The sequence below is a fragment of the Platichthys flesus genome, chromosome 14 (assembly GCF_949316205.1).
Source record: "Platichthys flesus chromosome 14, fPlaFle2.1, whole genome shotgun sequence".
NCBI lineage: Eukaryota > Metazoa > Chordata > Actinopteri > Pleuronectiformes > Pleuronectidae > Platichthys > Platichthys flesus.
Genome location: NC_084958.1, coordinates 21,493,911 through 21,514,690, shown reverse-complemented (window position 1 = coordinate 21,514,690; position 20,780 = coordinate 21,493,911). Strand labels below are relative to the sequence as shown.

Sequence of the window (20,780 nt, the reverse complement as noted above, 5' to 3'; positions counted from 1 at the left end):
TTGTGTTATTGAGTGAAAGGAAAAACTCAGCGAGCTCCACATAATTCATCACATTCCTGTAACAGATCTCCTTTGTGATATCGTTCATTTAGCAGCAGCTAAGTTGAGAACTTTGGCTTTTTCTACATTGAAGAGGTATTTTAAATTGGATAAAAGACAGGATTTGTTTGGATTTGAACTTGAAATACCTCCAGAGATACTTGAGTTTTCATTAGGTCTTAGCAGTGATTCCACTCAGATGCATCTCGTGGTTTATTCGCTGACAAAAAGGAAACGTGTCAAAAAGGAACGAGTCCGAATCATCTGCAGACGTGTTGATCTCAATCAGATTCTTGTCAGATCAGTCGTGACCTGATTCAGCTGAACCACTGAGGAGGCCTGACATCTTCATTCATGCTGTTTTTCAATAGCCCTGCGTCTACACGTGTGTGTGTGTGTTTGTGTGTGTGTGTGCATGTGTGTGTGTGTGTGTGTCTGTGTATCATCACACACTTTCCAATGAGCTTTATATCAAATAGCTTGAACCTGAAGAAAGTAGAAGCAGCCATGGATACAAAATTAGACATCAGCTAGTTTCCACATTTATAGATCGTGACACAACTTGAAACACAAAGATCAAGACATAATTAACCTGCAGACACACACACAGACACACACATATATATATATACACAGAGGAGAGAGCTGCAGGTGAAACATATCACTTTGATATATTTTGCACTCTTACCTCCCACATTCACACTCGTCACGCTCACGTATATACACTCTCCTACACACACTCACAGACACACACACACGCACATCCTCACACATATGTGCGTCTTTGCCTACATACGCAGCAGCAAACAGTGACTCACACTCTCAAACACAGATGTTTTTTTACATCAATTGCAGCCGGTTCCATGCAATGCCCCCCCGCCACTCACACACACACACACACACACACACACACACACACACACACACACACACACATGCTCATACATATTACATGCTGCACTTATGTTACAACGTTACTGACCACGCATTCTCCACCACAGCCAAACCTCGACCATCCAGGAGACGCGTTGTGGTCGGGACTTAATGTTCTTCTTGTGCAGAATTCATTTTAATTGATTGATTTATCTTCGATGGCAGCAATTGAGGATTATTTCCCTCTAATTGTTTTCACCCGTAGATTATTTTCCACATTAGAAAAGCATTTATTCGATGTAATTTCTCAAATTGCTGAACAATGTTAATCCCAGAGGCCGAAAAAGCTTTTTGTGTCCTAACAAATCAAGTTCATCAGATTTACAACAATATAATAATGAGACAAGCGGCGTAACATACAGCTGATTAGCTAATGGAACATTTCAGTGTTGCAGTGTGAATGTATTCAGTGCTTTTTTTTTCTTCCGTGAGCATTCGGCTCTGATTTGAAAAACAAACCCAACATCTCTATAAAACTGATCTGCCTGCATTAATTAGAAAAAAGCAATTTGCACAGTTTTATTTTCAGGACAGAACAAGAACATGAATTTCTTGTCTCCTGCATCTTTTTACTTTTGAATCTCCTTCCCTTCCAAACCTATATTCTCTTCATCCCGTGTTGTTTATTCCACGTCTACCTCCACATTGTAATTTCCAGTTCCATTTTCTGCTATTAAACATTTTTCCTGACTCTAAAAATAACTCTCCTATGTCTCTTCTTCTTTTCTCATCCGCGTCTTCTCCCATGATATTTCCTGTTGCTTCCTTTTTATATCCTTCCTCTCCGTGGTGCTCCTCCTCTTCTTCTTTGATCTTTTTTACCCTCCTTGAATCCTCTCCTCTCTGTTCTTTGCGGAGCAGGAGGTGCTGCCGGACAGGAAGAGGGTGACCACCAGGAGCTACCTGCCCCTCATGCCATCCGACACTGACAGCGGCAGCAACTTCACCTGCGTGGCCAGCAACCCGGCAGTGCCCATGGGCAAACGAGCCACCGTCGCCCTAAACGTCCACCGTATGTTTCACTCTTTCTCTCTGAGGATGTAAAGGAGCAGGTTATTTAATATTTATTTAACTGCCCGAGCACTTGTTGAATAATAAACATTAATTTACAGCCTTTTTTTTTTTCCGCCTCTCTACTTCAGTTGTTCCAAATCTGACTTGAGCTCAAATTTGTTTTGAGGCCAATGTTTAAATAATTAAATTCTCGTCCCTGGAGAAACAAGGATGAAGATGATTCGTGTGTTTTTCTACCAAGTTTGCGGAGAAGAGCTTGGAACCAGATTTGACTGTGATATTTACAGTTTGCGTGACTTATTAATGTGGCAAATCAAACCTCACGCTGCTTGTCAGTGGCCGTAAATCCCTTTTATTTGGAGTTGTCTCTTGATTCAGCGTCTTCTTCTGTGCAGATCCACCCACGGTGACGCTGTCCATCGAGCCTCGCTCCGTCCTGGAGGGGGAGAGAGTCACCTTCACCTGCCAGGCCACCGCCAACCCTCCCATCATGGGCTTCAGGTACGAACACGTGACCCCGACCCTGACCCAGGTTCTCTGACGTGTGGGTGTTGGAGCAGTGAGGCTGTTAAATGCTGTATCACGGTGGTTGTGAGGTCTGAAGCTCCAGCTCAGGGTCCCAGTGTGGGAGCACTGCCAGGCACGTAGCCACTGAGTATATTGATGTGCATTAAAACACCATCTAATGGCAGATGTGAAATGTGGTCTATAATATGGAGCAATATATGATTTTGAGTTCTGGGAGGAAACAGTATGAAGGGGAAATGGATACAATTATTTCTTTAACTTGCATTTATTGAAGGTTTTGGCATCAAGGAACATTTCATGTCTAGTAATGGAAACCATCTTTGCTTTTGGTTTTTCCTGCTGTCGATCTGTGATGTCACCATGGATGACCTATCCCGTGTGTGTTCTGCGTCAGGTGGGCTAAAGGGGGCGTGCTGCTGGACGGGGCCCGGGAGAGCGTGTTCGTCACCACAGCAGATCACTCCTTCTTCACCGAGCCCGTGTCCTGTCAGGTGTTCAACGCCGTGGGGAGCACCAACGTCAGCATCCTGGTGGACGTGCACTGTGAGTCCAGAGACAACTGACCCGAGATCTATCTGAAGATCCACCGTTCACACTCGCCTTATGACGCAGTATTACATGTGTTGTGCAGAATACATGCACAGTTCAAATTTATTGATTTATAATCAGCAAAACAAATGACACGTGTTAAAGTTAATAATTTATTAAAGTAAATAAGTATAGTGAGTGAACATATATTAACAGTGCATGTAATTCATCTGCAAGATATAATATTTAATTTAAAAAATATTGAGATCCAGTTTTAGATTGGTGTTTGTTTGGTTTAAATAGAATTAGAGACGAATGTCATGTTTTGAAGGAAATTTGGGGGGAAATTTTGAATATTTTGATTATGCAATGAAACTCTTTTTTCCTGTTCAACCTCAGATCTGTAGCCCAGAGGTGATCATTAAGTCTAACTAAGGGTTTTCGTTTGTCAGTTGGCCCAATTCTGGTGGTGGAGCCGCGGCCGGTGACAGTGGACGTGGACTCTGACGTGACCCTGAACTGTAAGTGGTCTGGAAACCCTCCTCTCACCCTCACCTGGACCAAGAAGAGCTCCAGCATGGTAAGATCAGAAAGAACAACCCTTTGACCTTTAACCTTATCGACCCACACTGATAGACTTTCAACATCAAATGTTTAAATGTATACTGGATGTTAGACAAAGTGGTTTTCACATGGTATTGTTAGAGAAACATTACTTTATGAATCACAGAGGAGGCATCCATCATGTCCAGACTTCTCTCCCTCATTGTTCCCTCATTGCTATTCACTTATTCAACCTGTCGTCTCCTCGAAATCCATTAAAATAATTGGAAAAGTTATCTGAAAAATCCATATTCCTATCACAGCTCGCCAATAAAACAATGTCAATGTTATTTTCATCAATTGCAATGAAACAAAAGTCAGACGTTAATCAACATATTGCTTTTGTGTTGTGTAAACACAGTGAGGAGGGATAACACACCTCATATTTATGAAAAGGATTTTTCAATGTCTGCCTCTAAAGAAAATGTTAAACTCACAACCTTCTCAAAAAATTGTCTTTAAGTGTAGGAATTAATAATGTGACATTTATTATGATATGAAGATATTATCTTTCAGTGCCCAGCCCTCATTTCTATCATGTAAATTGAACCTGGCTCAGTGATTTTCTACCTGTTCAGCTTCACACACAAAACAAGTCATAGATTTCTTTACAAACGCAACAAAAGGTATTTCGTCAAATCCTCCAGAAAACCCACAATCCCAGCTCATATTAATGTCTCAGAGCCGGGCCTCATAAATGTTTGCTCAGCTGTGAAGCAGACGGTTAGTTGGAGACTCCGTCTTCATATCTTAAATCTTTAATTCATGTCTAACAAGTTAAGAAAAGCTCCAGGAAAAAAAGGAAAAAAACTAATGGAGCCTCGCTGAGTAAATCAACATGTTTTATGAATTAAATATGGATCTCCCTCCCTCTCCCTCTCTCTCTCTTATTAGCCTCTCCTCCTGTCTGTCTCTGCTCTCCACCTCCACACCTCCACCACCCTGCTCTTTAAGTGTCCACGTCTTCCTGTGTCCAGGTGCTGAGCAACAACAACCAGCTGCACCTGAAGTCCGTGAGCCAGGCGGACGCAGGTCAATACGTCTGCAAGGCCATTGTGCCCCGGATCGGAGTGGGAGAGACGGAGGTGACGCTCACCGTCAACGGTCAGTCACCAGTCACTCACTCTGCAAACACACATAGAGCTGATCTGTGAGCAGCAAACACCTCTCAGAATATGGAGCAGGATATTAGGACCAGCTTTGTTTCTGGGCCCCACTTGTGACTGCCACAGTACGACCACTCGTTCAGAAACATGATTATTTTTATTGGTTCTCACGAGCGACTGCAAACCGCGTTGCATCGACTTTATGGAGCCGTTTATCCTCAATCAAAGGGAAGTTACTGGATCCTGAGACGCATCAAATATGATCGATTCCTCCTTTGTCGTGCCACGGATGCAAAGGTTTTTGATTTATGGCTCAACATCATATTTTTTACCATAACACAATGAGCAGCAGCAACGCAAGTGGCAATATTAATCATCAGGCTGCAGTTAAAAACACGAGCCCGTGCTTCGTCTCTGCCAGCCGCTTGTTATCTCAGGTTTATTGTCAGCAGAGTGATTATGACGGGAGATGAGGAGAAGGATGAGTCCTCACAACACAGACTTCAACACAGGAGCCGAACTTTTCATTTCCAATTAGAAACTAAAGCCCCTTTGCTACTGGTGCCAAACCACACTAACCAGAGCATCTGGCGTCTCTCTGCAATGGGAACGGTGACAGTTGTCATTCACTCCCAGGTCAAAAGCAATAGATACAGGTTTCACTCAGCTGTGGGTCAGATCGGCAGAAACATGACACCTGAGTGAAAGTGCTGATTCGGCAATCCAGCCAGGTGAGAATGCAGTTTTCACATGGTGCATCATTGGAAAATAAAACAAGGCGGGAAACTCCCCCCCTGGCATTTAAAGAAATCCACATATACCTGTCATGAGATAATAAGAGGTTCAATAGTCATCGTGTGGCTGTGGTTCAGGAGGTGGAGCGGGTCGTCCATTAACCTGAGGGTCGGTGGTTTGATGCCCGATTCCTCCAATCGACATACCGAAGAGTTGTCGGGCAATTTACTGAACCCCCCAAACAGCTGTTCCACCATGGTGACTGTGAATGTGTGGAAGAAAAGTTCTATAAATAAATAAATGCCGTCTGTTTATAGGGTCCTGAAATGAAAACTGACCAATCACAGCTCTTGGCCTCATCGTGGTTTTTTTTTCGAAGCCCCCCCCCCCCCCCCCCCCCCCCCCCCTTTGTGCAGCTGCATAGTTTTAAGTGGTGAATATAAATCATAACTTCTCGTCTGACGTGTGTCTCCAAACACGTCGATAAATCCAACCTGCCTGCCGTGAGAGTCAATCTTCAAATGGAACGTGCTCAGTTAAACTGACTCTACGTCCACGGAGAAGAAACCGGAGGAACTCAACTCACACTGTCATTTAGACTCTTCACTGCTCAGCGTGAATAACCGTGTAGCACCCAGCCGGTTAACTGACCCTCCATCACGTGGACGTGTGCGGCAGATGAAGCTCCCTCCATCTTAGGCCCCTGCAGCACATAAGAAGTGAACCTTTCTAAATGAAATATCTCTGTGTCTTTCTTTCCTCCCTCTCTCTCTGTGTGCCGAACCTCTCTCGGCCCCCTCGTGTCCTGTCTCGCTCGCTCAGGTCCCCCCATCATCTCCAGTGATCCGGTGCAGTACTCTGTCAGAGGCGAGAGAGGAGAGATCAAGTGCTACATCGCCAGCACCCCGCCGCCCGATAAGATCGTAAGTCCAAACTCAGAGGCTGTGATTTGTTCTGAGAGGCGCTCGGTCCTGAATCCTGATCAGAGTGAGGACAGACGCATCGTGTCCTTGGGTTGTTTGTCTTTCTATTCACCTGTCCGTCCGTTTGTCCATCTGTTCACTGGGACTGTTCAAGTCATAACTCAAGACACGACTTTATACCAGTTCATTACACAAATCATCTGATCTATCCTTCACGTATCAGATCTTGACTTATCTCATCTTTACTCTTAACCTGATTTTAACCTTGTTTTTGAATTGTTCACATGTTTATTTATAATGAAATATTATTATAATCATTGTTATTATTATTATTATTAGTAGTAGTAGTAGTAGCGGAGTATTAGTAAAAAGGATTAATTTATTATATTGTAAGATAAAAAGTCTAATTCACTGTGACGTCAAATGTCATATTTATCTTATTGTTGCGAGAAAGATCCAGTTGAAGTTATTCCAAGGTCAAAGGTCAATGTCACTGTGATCTTACACAATATACTTTTAGCATTTTGAATGCTGTCAGGACAAACGTTAACTTGAACTCAAAGGTTAAAGGTCATTTTTAAGATTAATATATAATTAAATGCATAATTATGAACCAGAGGTCACAGGGGAACTCACCTGCGACATCGTAATATTCTACAAAAAACTCTTTATTCAATTCTCCGTAACTTCTGAACAGAAGGCCGGAGTCTCACCGTGTCTCCTGCAGGTTGACAGGCTCACGCTGGCAGTCGACTGCCAGGCGGTTAATACCAGACACTTTTCTCCGCCTGTGTAATATTCCAGACAATCGGTGCAAGAGGCATTGTTCTCCAACTGCTTCGTGGGAACGACGTGTTCCCTGTCCGCGCTGGAAAAAGTGTGACTCATCAAAAACAGCTGCTGCTGAAATGAAACAGGAGACACAAACAGTTCCCTGCACATAATTCAGGGGGAAATGGAGAGAAGGTGTTTGGATAGTCGAGTGTGAACACTTTTTAAATATGAAGAGGGAGAAAAGGAATGAAACAGTGAAAAATTACATCAGTGCTCTCCGTCCCAACTCTCCGATATCTCCCATCATTCATTTTTTATTTAGTTGACATGTCTTTTATTCTTTCTCGGCTCCTCTAAGCCCATAAGCCATGTCACAGTTCATTTAGACGGTTGTGAGATGCCTCATACGCCTTCATCTCATCGCTTTGAACGATGGAACAGCCTTGGGATGTAATTGTTGCAACAGGATTTCACCACAAGAAAACACCGGGGCCCCGTGTGGAAGCCCCGGCTGCACATGTGAGTTCACACAGGACACTGAGACCGGGTGGAAAAGGTCTCTGGTAAATAACTGGTATAGCTCGTTAATGTGACTGAGCCTTTAACGGTTTTCTGTTAAGTAGCTACAGTCGTTTGTTTTCCTGCAGTCACAGACTTGTGTTGTGTTCAAGCTTCTGGCGAGTTCATGCACAGATGCTATTTGTGCATAGTTTAAGGTTATTGTGATGATTACTATACTGATGATAGCACAAATTTCTTTGTCTTTTTAATTGAGCTGTTTTTAGCAGGAGTTTGGAAATCCAAAGTGAACGATTGCTGCAAGATGCATTTAGGAATAATTTTCAGCAGCGTCCTCACATTTTCTACAGAATATCTAAATATGGCGTTAGAATAAATTGAAAGACAATATAATCACATTCAACTCTACACAAAACATTCTTTAAAACCACTGATATTAAGAGTTACGGTCACTGGGAGAGAGTCAGTGGAGCCTCCAGATCATTTTGATTTTAGTGTAAATTGAACCCAGCAGCTCAAACCTTTCCAATTCAGTGATCTCTTTCAAAGTGGTTTAACCATCTTTTCTTTAAAAGAAAGCTTTCACGCAGATTGCCTTCCCGGCAAACTGTAATGGAATATCCCCCCCGAACGTGCCACAACTGCAGAACTGGGCTGTTTTGTTTTTTTTCCATCCCTGCATTTTGCTGAAGTCGCTGAGTGCATCACTTGATAAAACTAGAGTTTAATGTGGAGTGTCGGTGCCGGGTATACATTACAATATAATCAGTTTGAGTTTAAACCTTTAAAAAGGAACCAAAATACCAGAATGCTCACGAATCACATAAAGAGGCAGAAAAATGGAAATAAATTCAGTAATGACATTTGAGTTTGAAGGCTGGAGCGAGAGAGCGAGAGCGTGTGGGGGTGAGAATAGATTGAAATGAGAGCGGCAAGGAGATGGAGGGAGAGTAAAATTCTGTTCCTTTCAGCGTCAATTATCCAATTTTGCAGCAGCAACATGACAGAAATCAGAGCTTTTAGGAAGCTTCAGCCCTCTGCTGCACTGGCACGGAGCTCCGAGCGTATAATGTGATACGACATTATAGTCTCGGCTTAATGCAGAGACACAAGGACTTATAAAATATGGAGTATGATTCTGTGCGTGTGTGTGTGCGCGTGCATGTGTGTGTGTGCGTTTGTGTGTGTTTCAAAGAGGCAACGGCAGATTGAGAAAGCAGCGAAAGCCGCACAGTGGTAGAGCAACAAAATGATTGTGAGGAATTGTGATAAAGAAAGAGAAATGGGAGGATTGTGAGACGCAGAATGTGAGGACGGAAAAACATGCATTCCACAACAGCGTCAATTATTTGACTTGAAAATAAAAAGCAGAAGATTTTCAGGGTTTTCACTTTTAATTCTTCTCCCTGAGGCTCGATCACATTTCTCATTTTCCGTTTGTTTTAAAAAGCAGGTTAAAAGGTACATCAGCCCAACATAAGGGTCCATGTATATTTGATATCCTCGTGTTCCATATTTGATAACCTCCGTGGTTAATAATTTTTTACATTTCAGGGACAGAAGCATTTCTATCACTTCTATGCTGATGACACAAAGTTATATGTTGAACGTGGACCTTCCAGAAACAATCATAACTGACGTCTGCCTTCAATCATCTCTGAAGTGAAGCCACAGTCAGACGCTTCCTGGTTTATGAAGATTATTTAAGTGTAGTGCACATTTAGCTTGACTGACAAAGCTGATGTGAAATAAACTAAAGAGTATTAACTAAAAAGTCCTGTTGGCTTCCTCTCTCTGACTCCTAAGAGCTGAATTTACTATACTTCTTATTGTTTTATAAATGTAATATTAAGATGCTCACTGACTCCCGACTGACTGGATCTTTATGTTAAGGTTTTTTTCACAAAAGTAATAATAGTTATTTAAAAATTAGAATAAACACATTCCAATTTTAGTTAGATTTGAATAAAGCTACTATTATTATTCCTTTTTTAATATTTAAACCTTTCTGACCATTATAAATGAAAGCCGTCTCATCTCTTATTATTTTAATCATGTTCTTTGTCTACTTTAGATTTTATTCCTGAAGTACATTGAGACTAGACCTGTGTCAAATAAGTTCCATTAATAAACTTCACTGAAATGTTTAATTATGCCTCAACAGCACAAGGACAAAAACAAATAGAGAATCTATTTCCTGCTGAGACTCACTTCCGTCTCGTTACCTTCTCTTAACACTGGCCGAACTTGTGTCTGTGTGATTGAGTCTGTATCCAGGTCTGTTGTGGTTTACACTCTTTAAGACGAGATAAAGTGAAATTAGCATTATTGAGCCCTGAGGGGAGATTGGACGGTTGCAGCATTAAAAGCAGAGTTTAGATAAGAATCAAACAAATTACACATATCAGAGATCGCATCTCCATCACACTAATGCCGAGCTGCTATCAGCTTGAAGGACGTCCTGCTGCGTTTATCGGGAGGAGGTTTACAGATGCTTTATTTTGGAAACAGGTTTTTAAGATCAAACATGAAAGTGAGAGCCGAGTAGGAAATGTGCCCCAGTGGCCCATAACTATCGGCTCCTGCGTTTTAAAATGTAATTAAAGGAACAATAAGCAGTAGCTCAGCCTGACACGGGCGTGTTTACAGTCCCGTCCTCACTTGTATCTGCTGGTCGATGATTAGAAGCTGATTGAAGATGTGTGTTCCAGGTCTGGGCGTGGAAGGAGAACGTGTGGGAGAAGGAGAAGGGCACCCTGATGGAGAGGTACACGGTGGAGCAGAGCAAACCTCCGTCTCAGGGCGGCGCTGTCCTCTCCACCCTCACCATCAACAACGTCATGGAGTCGGACTTCCACTCGCCGTATAACTGCACCGCCTGGAACGCGTTCGGACCCGGCACCATGATCATCACCCTGGAGGAGAAGGGTAAGAAAACACTGGGGAAATACATGAGTTTGTGGGTTTTGATTATATTAATTAAATAACGTGAATACAGCTGATTTTCTACTTTCAGAACATAAAGCATAATGTACCTACTGTTAAGATATCGCAAATATGTTATGAGTTGTTCCTCCTTTTAAAATTATAATTAGTTAGACGGCAAATAATCTAAATGATTTTTACATTAGCTGCAGGTTTTCTTTATCAAACTTTAGGGCTTTAGTAAATCAAAGTTACTCTGGTGTTGTTGAGCAGCCTCATGATTTGTGAGACCTCATATTGTTTTGCATTATGTTTGCTTTCCTGCAAGAAAAGCTTCTCTGTGCTCAGAGACAAATGACAATCATAAACCTGCTGATTAATAATTCATAATGCAAAGACTCACAATATGTGTTGATCTTTCCGCCTCGTTACAGACATCACTGCTGTAATGGTCGTCCATGAGACCTCAGCCTTTTGGGCCAGAGGGGAAAAATGTGTTGCTGTTTCACAGAAGAAATTTTGGCAGCAAAGCTAAATCTCCTTCATCTCAGTGAAAACATTCACTTACAAAACACAAGAAGCACAGAGGTGACTTAAGAAGAGCGACCGTATAGAGAGCTCAGGTTATATAACTGTTATAGAAAAGGTTTTAGGAAATACATACAATTTTATTTTGTTAAACCCCTACCAGGTGGAGTCTGACCACTAGTGGCACTACAGAGCAATGATTTTATAGAACTACCCTATTTTATATGTATTCTGTGCTGTTCAAGGACACAAGATCACACAGGGGCGGAGCCAGAGAACAATCAAGGGGTGGAGCCAGGCCGGCACTGATACCATCAATACATATAAATATTTGTTAATATTGTAGTTTCTAAGTTTTTTGAAGTACACAATGTGCTTGTTACCATTAAAAAAAATATGTTCAATGATGTGTGGCCATAGAACTCACAGTAAACTGAATCGAGAATTGTGTACCGTACATATAATTGGCCCCTCTGTGTGAATTGTGGCCCCCTGATGGCCCCTGATGTAGAAAGATCCTTCATCCGGCACTGGGTTTTGCAAAATGCAGCAGTCATGGGCCAAGAACTCTACTAATGTCGCAAAAAACGTCATCAACTTGGACTTTTAAACTCATTCATGGGATTTGAACCATGAACCTTCTCAAAATTCGAAATGTTTGCTGAGGCACTTAAAGGCCGTTTTATTACCAAACACAGAATGTAACAAAAAGACTGTTTGTCTGCACTGACAACTCCACAATGTCACTGGAGGAGATGCTGCGCTCTCCCGTTCAAACTGAAGTGCCCCTGAGCAAGACTTTTAGGTGTCCTCTGGGGGACAAACAACAGGCAGCGTTGTAAGTCCATTCAGGGCGGTTCTGCATCTTATTTCCAGGGCTTGGTTTTGTCACATAACGCAGAGAAAATGATTTTGTTCATGCTCTGTCAGTTGTAACTGACTCTTATTCTTTCAGCTGTCAGATTTCGCCGGCCTCAGAGGATCCACCGAAATACCTTTAAGAGAGAGAGAGAGCGAGAGAGAGAGCTTGGATTTGTCCTCATGTATTCCAACTGTGTTTTTAGCTCTTATCAGACGTGCAGACGTGATTTATCAACACAACCAGGCCTCACAGATTCAATATTAAGCTCGGGCACAACAGGATTTATGCCTGAACGACACCCGAGCAGGTTTGTGTAACAATGCGCCGGCAGCTGTCCCTCAACCTGAAACCTTCTTTCTGCCTGTGTTTGTTTCAGATATTGTTCCAGTGGGAATTATCGCCGTCAGTACCGTGGGCTCCTCCATTCTGCTGCTTATGTTTCTACTGGCACTCGGCTTCTTCCTCTACCGCCAACGCAAAGGCAGTGAGTGCACGATAAGTGTGTGTGTGTGTGTGTGTGTATGTACACACTCACACACTCTCACTGTGTATCTGTCACTCTTCTCTTTCATCCACTCTCTGTCATTCTGCCTTTCCTTGGAGAAAGGAACATATGTCAGCCGTATAGCATTTTATTCAAATGAGATTAATGAATATTCATATAATAAAGTCTTTAAACGCCTACAATATGTTTTTATATCACTGTAACAGAATTGTGCAATTATTTTCTTAAATAAATTGTTTTTCATATACACAACAACGGAGCAGAAAACAGGAGCATTTAAAGGTGGAGTGTTTAAATTATGAATTCCTATATGTTATTTCCACAGCCTGCGGCAAACCAATTAGTGTTTATCATCTCAAACCACACTCGCACACAAGCCCGAGCGCCTCAGAACAAGTGGTGTCTTCAAGTTGTTTCATTTTTCAGCCGCTCCGTCGCAAATAAAGAGTTTGAAAGACAAGAAGGTGACGGGCACATTCCCCAGAGGGATTTTCTGGGGATAAGAGTATATTTTCTGGTTTAGAGCTGATAACACCGCTGCAGAAAAGATATTGTTTGGGAATTGAAACTCAAACAAACATTGCGGCGGCTCCAGATAAGCAGTCTCTCGTTTGACGGCTATGATGCAGCTCAAGACTTCGCAGATTGAAATCTTTGCTTTTGAGGTTTCTGTGGAGGAGAGTCGCTCATGTTGACAAGCGTCGACTGCTCTGTGTGAAGGATGTGTGAATTAAACTCAACAATGTGATGTTTATCGTGGAAAAGAACCTGAAATGCGCCTTTTAGGTCTTTCTTTGACATGGATTTCCAGTGTTTCAGCTTCGTTTTGTCTATTTCATCCGTGTCCGTAAGCTTCCAGATGACGAATCAGGGTTAAAATGAAAATTGAGCCTTATGCAGTTCTTTATTTTTTTGGTCTTTCATCAGTTTTCAAGAATATTAAACAGTCAAACTTACACTACGTGTCAGTTAAGTCAGAAATTTTGAAAATCCCATAAATGTTACTCTAAATTTTGGGCAAAATAACGTGAAAAAATTCATAGTCTTTTCATTTACCAAAGATCTCTGTGCAAATCTTCGTCTTCCTCCTCATCTTCAAACCTCAGGGAGACGGAATGAGCCGTTCTCCATCCTTTAAAATTCAACCCACCACCTCCCTCTGCTTTCTGTGGCTGCAGCACACCAAATGGTTTTAATGCTCCATTAACAACAGAGATAAATTAAGATAAACAAGGCAAATAATGGCTCCGACAAGTCAGATGAAAAACAGCATTAAACACAACGAGTGGTTGTTACTGTGTATTTTCTGGTTTTCCTCTTTTCCCGTTTTAACCAGACTGCTGAATACATCAATCATTTATTTCCACGTTGACTCAGAATTTGACTGGAGGTTGTGTATTTTTTTTGTGTGTTCCAGGTCGCCGGGGTGTCACCCTGGGTAAACCAGACATCAAGGTGGAGACAGTCAACAAAGAGACCCACAGCCTGGAGGAGGAGGCGGCCAACGTCTCCACAGCAACCCGGATGGTCAAGGCCATGTACTCCGTGAGTAGACCCCCCCCCCCCCCCACCCCCTCCATCTGAGTCACCGGGGGCCATTGAGAGGAGACGTACGGGTCAATGGCCTTAAATGTGCAGCCTCACTGACACAAAGGTCAACATGGCAGGAGTGGCAGCTCACGCGCACATGCACACACTCATGCACGAAGCAAACGCACAAACAGCAGATCCACACACATCAGAAATATACATAAAGACACACAAAAACAAAGTACATCTTTTTTTATAGCACTGCCCAAAACCTTTTCTTTTGTTTCTGCCCTCTGAGCGTTTCTCTTCTTCCAATCTCTTGGGATGAAAAACCTGATACTCTCTTTTCCTCTCCCCTCCCTCTCTTCCTTCCTCTTTCCTTTCTCACCCTCCCTCTTTTTTCCGTGTGTGTGTTTCGTTGTTTGACGGTTTAGTTTCTGCCCTCTGTTTCCCTCTCTCCCTCCACTCAGCCGTTCAAAGACGACATGGACCTGAAGCAGGAAGTGCGGAGCGAGAGCGACACCCGGGAGGAGTACGAGCTCAAGGTGAGGCGCAGGGTTTAGCATTTTGACATAGGATGTTTAATTTGAGGTTACTTCCTGCATGGCGCACAGGTTTATCACATGTCATGAGCTTTGTGGTCATATCCATCATTTGTCCTTATTACCAGTTGCAGTTTTTCCTCAGGTTCGGTGTTTGCACTGGAGGTAAAAGCTTTGAATTCATAAAAAATATATTTTTTGTAGGTCAGCACTTGATCGATCCCTCATTTGTTTAGATATTTTTTCACTTTCAGATGTTGTCAAATCGTCTAAAGTCTCAAAAGCTTTTTTTACTCAAACAAACTAAAAGAAGGAAACAAACTCTTGATGTCAAGGTGTCATAAAACCAATCAACTCACTGGAAATCTCCCACATTCTGATAACCTGAAATCATACGTGTGCGCCGCACTGCATCATTTACATATCATTACATTTCTAGACATAGCATGAACCACCGACTGCACCGTCATCACCGAGCATTGATAGATCATGTGGGAAACAAACTAACAGTGTTTCTTTACGATGGAAACCATTACAGATGTTAGCGATCAAGGACACATGAATCCAAGCTAACCAGATGTGTCTCGGTAACTCTCTCTCTTCTCTGTTATCACAGGATCCAACCAACGGCTACTACAACGTCCGAGCCACCACCCACGATGAGGCGCGCCCCCAGTCCCGGGCCATCCACTACCAGGGAGAGTTCCGACCCCCGAACCCAAACAGTGGGCCAGCCGGGGCCTCGCCCGGCGGACCCTCGGCCACCCCCGGCGGTGCAGTTCCCCCCAGCGGAGTGCCAGGCTCAAGGACAGGCTGCTATGACCCCCGCCCGCCTTCCAGGATGTCCCACGCCAGCTACGCCCAGTTCAACACTTTCTCCAGGCCGCAGCCGAGCCAGCAAGCCCCCCCCAACCCGACTCTTCAATCGCCCGGAGATTACCCGGGAGACTGCGGCATGATGGAGAGCACAACCCAGATGGCCTATGACAACTACGGATACCCCTCCCAGTATCCCAGCTACCGCATGGGCTTTGCCCCGCCCATAGAGGAAGGGCCATCCTATGAGATGTATGCAACAGGACAAGGGAGCGGGCCAGGACCAGGGCCAGGACCAGGACTAGGACCAGGACCAGGACTAGGACCAGGACCAGGACATGGGCCAGGACCCGGCCAAGGACAAGGACCAGGGCCAGGACCTGGACCGGGACAACAAAGTCCTGAAACAGGGCTGGGGAATTACGGAAGCTCCACCCGCTTCTCATACTCGTCTCCACCATCTGACTATTCCCAGAGACACACACAGCGGATGCAGACTCATGTGTGAGAACACACACATACACACACACACACACACACTTTTGACTGACTTTTTGCATCAGCAGCACTTATACCACATGAAGAAACTTTGAAACAAAAACAAAACATTCAAGGATCTGGTGCATGGAAGTCAAGTTAATGTTCAAAAACCTAAAACAACACATCATTTCACAGCAGCATCGCATACACAATAGGTAGCAGCAATACAACACGTGCAAAGCCACAGTCACACACAATCGCGCAGCCCTTCTGTTGCATGCTTCGACACGAGCAACAGACACAATCATGAGCAAAGAGCGATGAAGAGAGGAGCGAGCACTTTGAGGACCAGACAAAAAGAGGAGCAGCGTAACAAAAGAAACTTCTCCTCCTGCGATCCTCGTTTCTCCTCTTCGATCTTCTCCCTGCATCACCCCCCCCCCCCCCGCCTCTGTAAATAAGTGCAACTTCACATTCAGAAGTCATTTCCTTGTACAAAACCTTAAACAGTGGGATGCAGCAAACTTCCCTGTAATCCACACGTTTTGCATATTCTAACTTTTGCAAAACATACACACACACAGACACACACACACACACACACACAGAGACACACACACACACAGGTCTTTAAAGACTCATTTGTTTCTATACATTGCAGCAACAGGGCAGCTTGGACTATAACCACATCTGGCACTTTGTGATCCTCTCTCCTCACTATAACCTACCGAGCTCTACCTTGATTTGAGCGGGACAAATCTTCCTGAGGCGGTGCAGTGAGCGACCGGAGTGCCAATGCGTGCGTGCCAACACACACAGACTTTGATCGAGGTGTGTCTCCTCTTTTTGTAAAGTGTACGTGACGAGATGCTCCGGACGCCACATCGGAGAGGAGAGGTAGCAAGCGTCTCTGGAAACTCCTTCTCCTCCTCATCTCTCACTTTTATCATCATGATGCATTTCTCTACTTCACATTTCACTCAAGGTCGAAGCCGTAAACTGTATTTGTGAAGCGAAGTGTGGCGGGAGCGCGTTTCTTTTTGTTTTAAGCATTTAAGCATTTTGTACAGAAAAGATACCTCCCCTGTCCTCAAGTGTCAAAAAAAAGTATTTGTTTCTCTCACTTGCACAGTAGAATAGATTTTTTTTCCATATTTATACCAGAAACGCGAGTGGAAAGAAATGGCATTACATTTTATAGTATTTTTATAAGGAGTTGTGGACCAAAGGTTCCGAGTTATTGGGTGACACTCGCTTTGTAACGTGGCAACGTGATCGTTCCTGGAAACCTTTTGAGTTTCTTTAAAAAGAGATGGATGGTATTTTTAAAGCGGATGTTGTAGATTTAAATTAGAAATAAAAAATGAAGAGATTCATTCCAAAGTGGTGAAATCTCTTCGGGGGGGTTTCTCTGCTTGGTGTGAAGCTCTTCCTTCGACTTCCGGTCTTGTGACTGGACTGCCTTTTTGTAAACGTCGACGACATTCAGAGCGATGGATGGAGAAGAAGCTGCTGCTCACTTTGAGCCGGCTGCAAACTTTCTAACTGATGAGAAGGTTCACGTGTAGTTTAACATATCAAACTGAAGGTACAGAGAAGTCCTGGAGCTCCGATGGTACTTTGTACATTTATCTGTAAGTACGCTGGTTCCCTCACTGCAACGGAAACTTTGTACGTCTGAGCTTTTTACCCATTTCGTTGTGTCAGCCTTGTCGTTTGTGTGTGTGTCCGTGTGTGTGACTGCGGCTTTTGACCACACAGCTCGTGATGATCTGTGTTTAAATATATATCTTTTTTTTGCTCTAACATCAAATGATGAACACAAATGTCACGTTCGTCTGCTTTGTCTCCAAACGCAAAAGAAGGACAAAAGAAGCCGCGTTGCTTTGTGTGCTTTTCCATTAATGAATTAAAACTCTGAGCAGTTCACAAAAGGCTTTTTAAAGGCCGAACAATGTGGATTATTATCTGCGTAGCGAGTACAACTGCAAAGTTTGAATAATAAGCTGAAAGAGGATTGAGTGGCTGATACAAAACGTTATATTAAGTAGGAATTGCTGAAAACGGCGTGTTATAACTTCCTCACATTGGTTTTCAGACATTTCATTTGAGCTGTAGAGATTTTTCTTTTCAAGTGCAAACTAATTTTCTTGTCACAACAGTGCACTAGAAAATCCGTTTTGGCCTGATTCATGTACAAATTCTGTATTTCACCTCAACAGGAAATTATTCGACTTCTTCTAACTTGCATAATATTTGACTTGCTAAGTAACTGAGATTAAATTCTACATCTTTCACTCTTTTTTAAACTTCTGCTGGTGACCACGTGGAAACTCCTTCAACGATTCGTCTCTAACTTCTCCTGAGGGCACATCTGTTTTATTCCACAGACAAAGTGAAGGAGGGAATTCCACAGAGACACACCCACTTACTATCTGCACCAGGTTATTCAGCCTTTAAAAATGATGGATGGCGCTTTGCAAAAGATCAGAGGCCACAAGGGTGAAGCCAGGAATCTCAGCACCTCTATCACTAATCATTGAGTGTTAATACTCATAAGCCGCCGCATCAAACCTTCCCAGATACAGTATATTATGGTAATTTTCTCATATTTATTGCCCCTATTTTGAATAAACACTCTGAAAAAGGAAATCATCTCTGATTAGAATATCAGATCGAACCTTGTAGCTTCAAGGTCACGATATAAAACCACTACCGCAGTTATGGAGAGAAGAATGGCAGATGGAGCACCCTTTTAAATTGATATGGTTATCACAGCCTTGGTACTGCATACTATTACCTCTTTACAACCGTTTTACAGAGTTGTAGCGGCGCCGTCGCCTCTTCTGCATCCGACTCACAATGTCGTCATGACCTTGTGTGGAAAGAGTTTGACACCGAGGAGCCACCACAGCCGGCAGACACACAACGGGGTCCTCGTCGTTACCTTTTAACCAATCATGGTCTGTTGACGGTGCGGAGATATGAATCTATTAAATACACCTCCGATGCCACGAGTGCTAAAGGGATGTTTGGATTCGGTTCTGCGATGAAAAGATGATGAAGGTGAGGAATGGAATGTAGAGGTGTTGTCTCCTCCTCTTCCTCACATGCACCTCTCTGAGCGGTGGGTGATGACTCTTTGCTCTCTGCTCTCTCCAGCGTCACGTTAATCGCCACCTACCTGCTTCCAGATTTAGAGGTTGATCCTCTGAAAGGAATCACAGCAAACCCTCTCTCGCTGCTTTCTTCCAAATTCCCTCTAAGAGCAATCCAGCTTGTGTACACGTGTGTGTATGTTGTGTAGCTTCACTAACTCATAACATCCATCCTCCGTGTTCACTACTTCACGATCTCCTCTCTTCTTATGGTTATCTGTATTTGAAAACTTATTTTCTCGATATTACCTTGTGGTGTTTCATCGCCGGGGGAAGAAACTTTTATTCAGAGTATTTTATTTTATCTTGGAAGCATCGGATGGGGGGGGGGGGGGAAGAGTGAACGTGTGCATCTGTGGCCAAAATGACTCAACTCCCAACCAGGCCACAACAAATAGCTCAAATCCTGTCTCAACTAGGCCAACCCAGGCTAGAACCAGGCCAGACCCAGAGCTAACTGCTCTGATGCATGCTGTGCTGGGCCGTGCCGTCCCCGGCCAACAGTGACTCGCGTGGCTCGGTGTCAACTCTTACCTTTTGGAGTTTTCGGTGCCAAAAGACAAAGCAAAGCAAAAGAAAATGTACTGAGCAAACAAAAAAATGCAGCAGCCATATGTGTTTATTGAGTGTGTGTGTGTGGATGTGTGTGTGTGTGTGTCTGTGTCAAGCTTTGTGTTTCCTCCCATGCACATGCTGTGTATGCATCCATCTGTGAACATGCATGTGTGTCGTTGTACATGTGTTGGCAGCATGTAACCCCAGTGTGTTTTCATACCAGTATTGATACGTTGGGATCACTGTTCTGTAGAAACTGGGGTTTGACTGATGTTTCCAAAATTCAAACCAGATCAACCAGTCGCTCAGTGGCCTGCTGGTATGATGGAGGCTCCTCCGGACCACAGGGACTGATAAGTGTTCTGAAATACACCGACATTAGAAGAGGACAATCGTCAAAATGGTCTTCACAATCAAATCAGATTAAAAAGTCCTGGATGATGACGTTAAACTGAAGAATACAACCAAACATATTGAGTTTGATCTCATATCGTTCATATCGGACGAACATGAATCCGATAATGTCTCTGAAAGGCTGAATTTGGCAAATTGTTATCTCCCAATCCATAACTCAGTCGGGCTCCATCCATCTTTTAAACACTTTTAAAGCATTTCAACATCTTTCACTGAACCCCCCCCCAAACGTACCAAACATCACTATCAGCGGTTAAGGCATCGGTCAAACCCTGGTGGAAGGCAGCTGATCCGAGTGAAGGAGACATCTTGTGGCCTTAGGACAGGAGGAAGGAGCTGAGGTGGTCCGCTCGTCCCTCGTCCAGCTGCAGAGACACGTCCCGGATCTAATCCTCGTTGCGCTCAGTATCGAGACAATGATCAGCTGGAGGAGGAGTTGTGTTGCACTGAACACGCGTGTGTAGTGGACGTGTGCGTGACAGTGGGAGCGGGACAGTTTATGTGTTCAAGAATTTTGGGCTTTTCTCCGTGCTACGGTTCCTTTTTTTGTTGTTTATATCCCTATATATTGTTCACGTGTGTATTATTATCATATTTAGTTTGACGACTTGTTTATTCATGGAAACAAATGAAAAACAAACAATATTATTGATTTTTTGTTTTATTTTCATGTTTTTCTGTTGTTGTTTTTTTCTTCAAATTGTATGTAATTATTTTTCCACCGTATTACAGAAAATAAAAGAAGACATGGCTTTCATAAACA

General features: G+C 43.3%; 1 protein-coding gene across 2 annotated transcripts in view; it reads left to right on the top strand.

Moving 5' to 3' along the window:
• kirrel1b (kirre like nephrin family adhesion molecule 1b) overlaps positions 1-20,780 on the top strand; it is a 68,358-nt gene extending 47,578 nt beyond the window's left edge. The window contains exons 5-15 of one of the 2 annotated variants that reach the window (XM_062405017.1): positions 1,834-1,984; positions 2,382-2,487; positions 2,909-3,057; positions 3,495-3,622; positions 4,623-4,749; positions 6,309-6,409; positions 10,414-10,630; positions 12,394-12,501; positions 13,940-14,067; positions 14,523-14,597; positions 15,211-20,780. In XM_062405017.1, the coding sequence (XP_062261001.1) occupies positions 1,834-1,984; positions 2,382-2,487; positions 2,909-3,057; positions 3,495-3,622; positions 4,623-4,749; positions 6,309-6,409; positions 10,414-10,630; positions 12,394-12,501; positions 13,940-14,067; positions 14,523-14,597; positions 15,211-15,918 (1,998 nt within the window). In that variant the 3' untranslated portion in view covers positions 15,919-20,780. Of the gene's footprint in view, positions 1-1,833; positions 1,985-2,381; positions 2,488-2,908; positions 3,058-3,494; positions 3,623-4,622; positions 4,750-6,308; positions 6,410-10,413; positions 10,631-12,393; positions 12,502-13,939; positions 14,068-14,486; positions 14,598-15,210 lie in introns of both variants that reach the window. The other variant, XM_062405016.1, reaches the window with a different exon arrangement.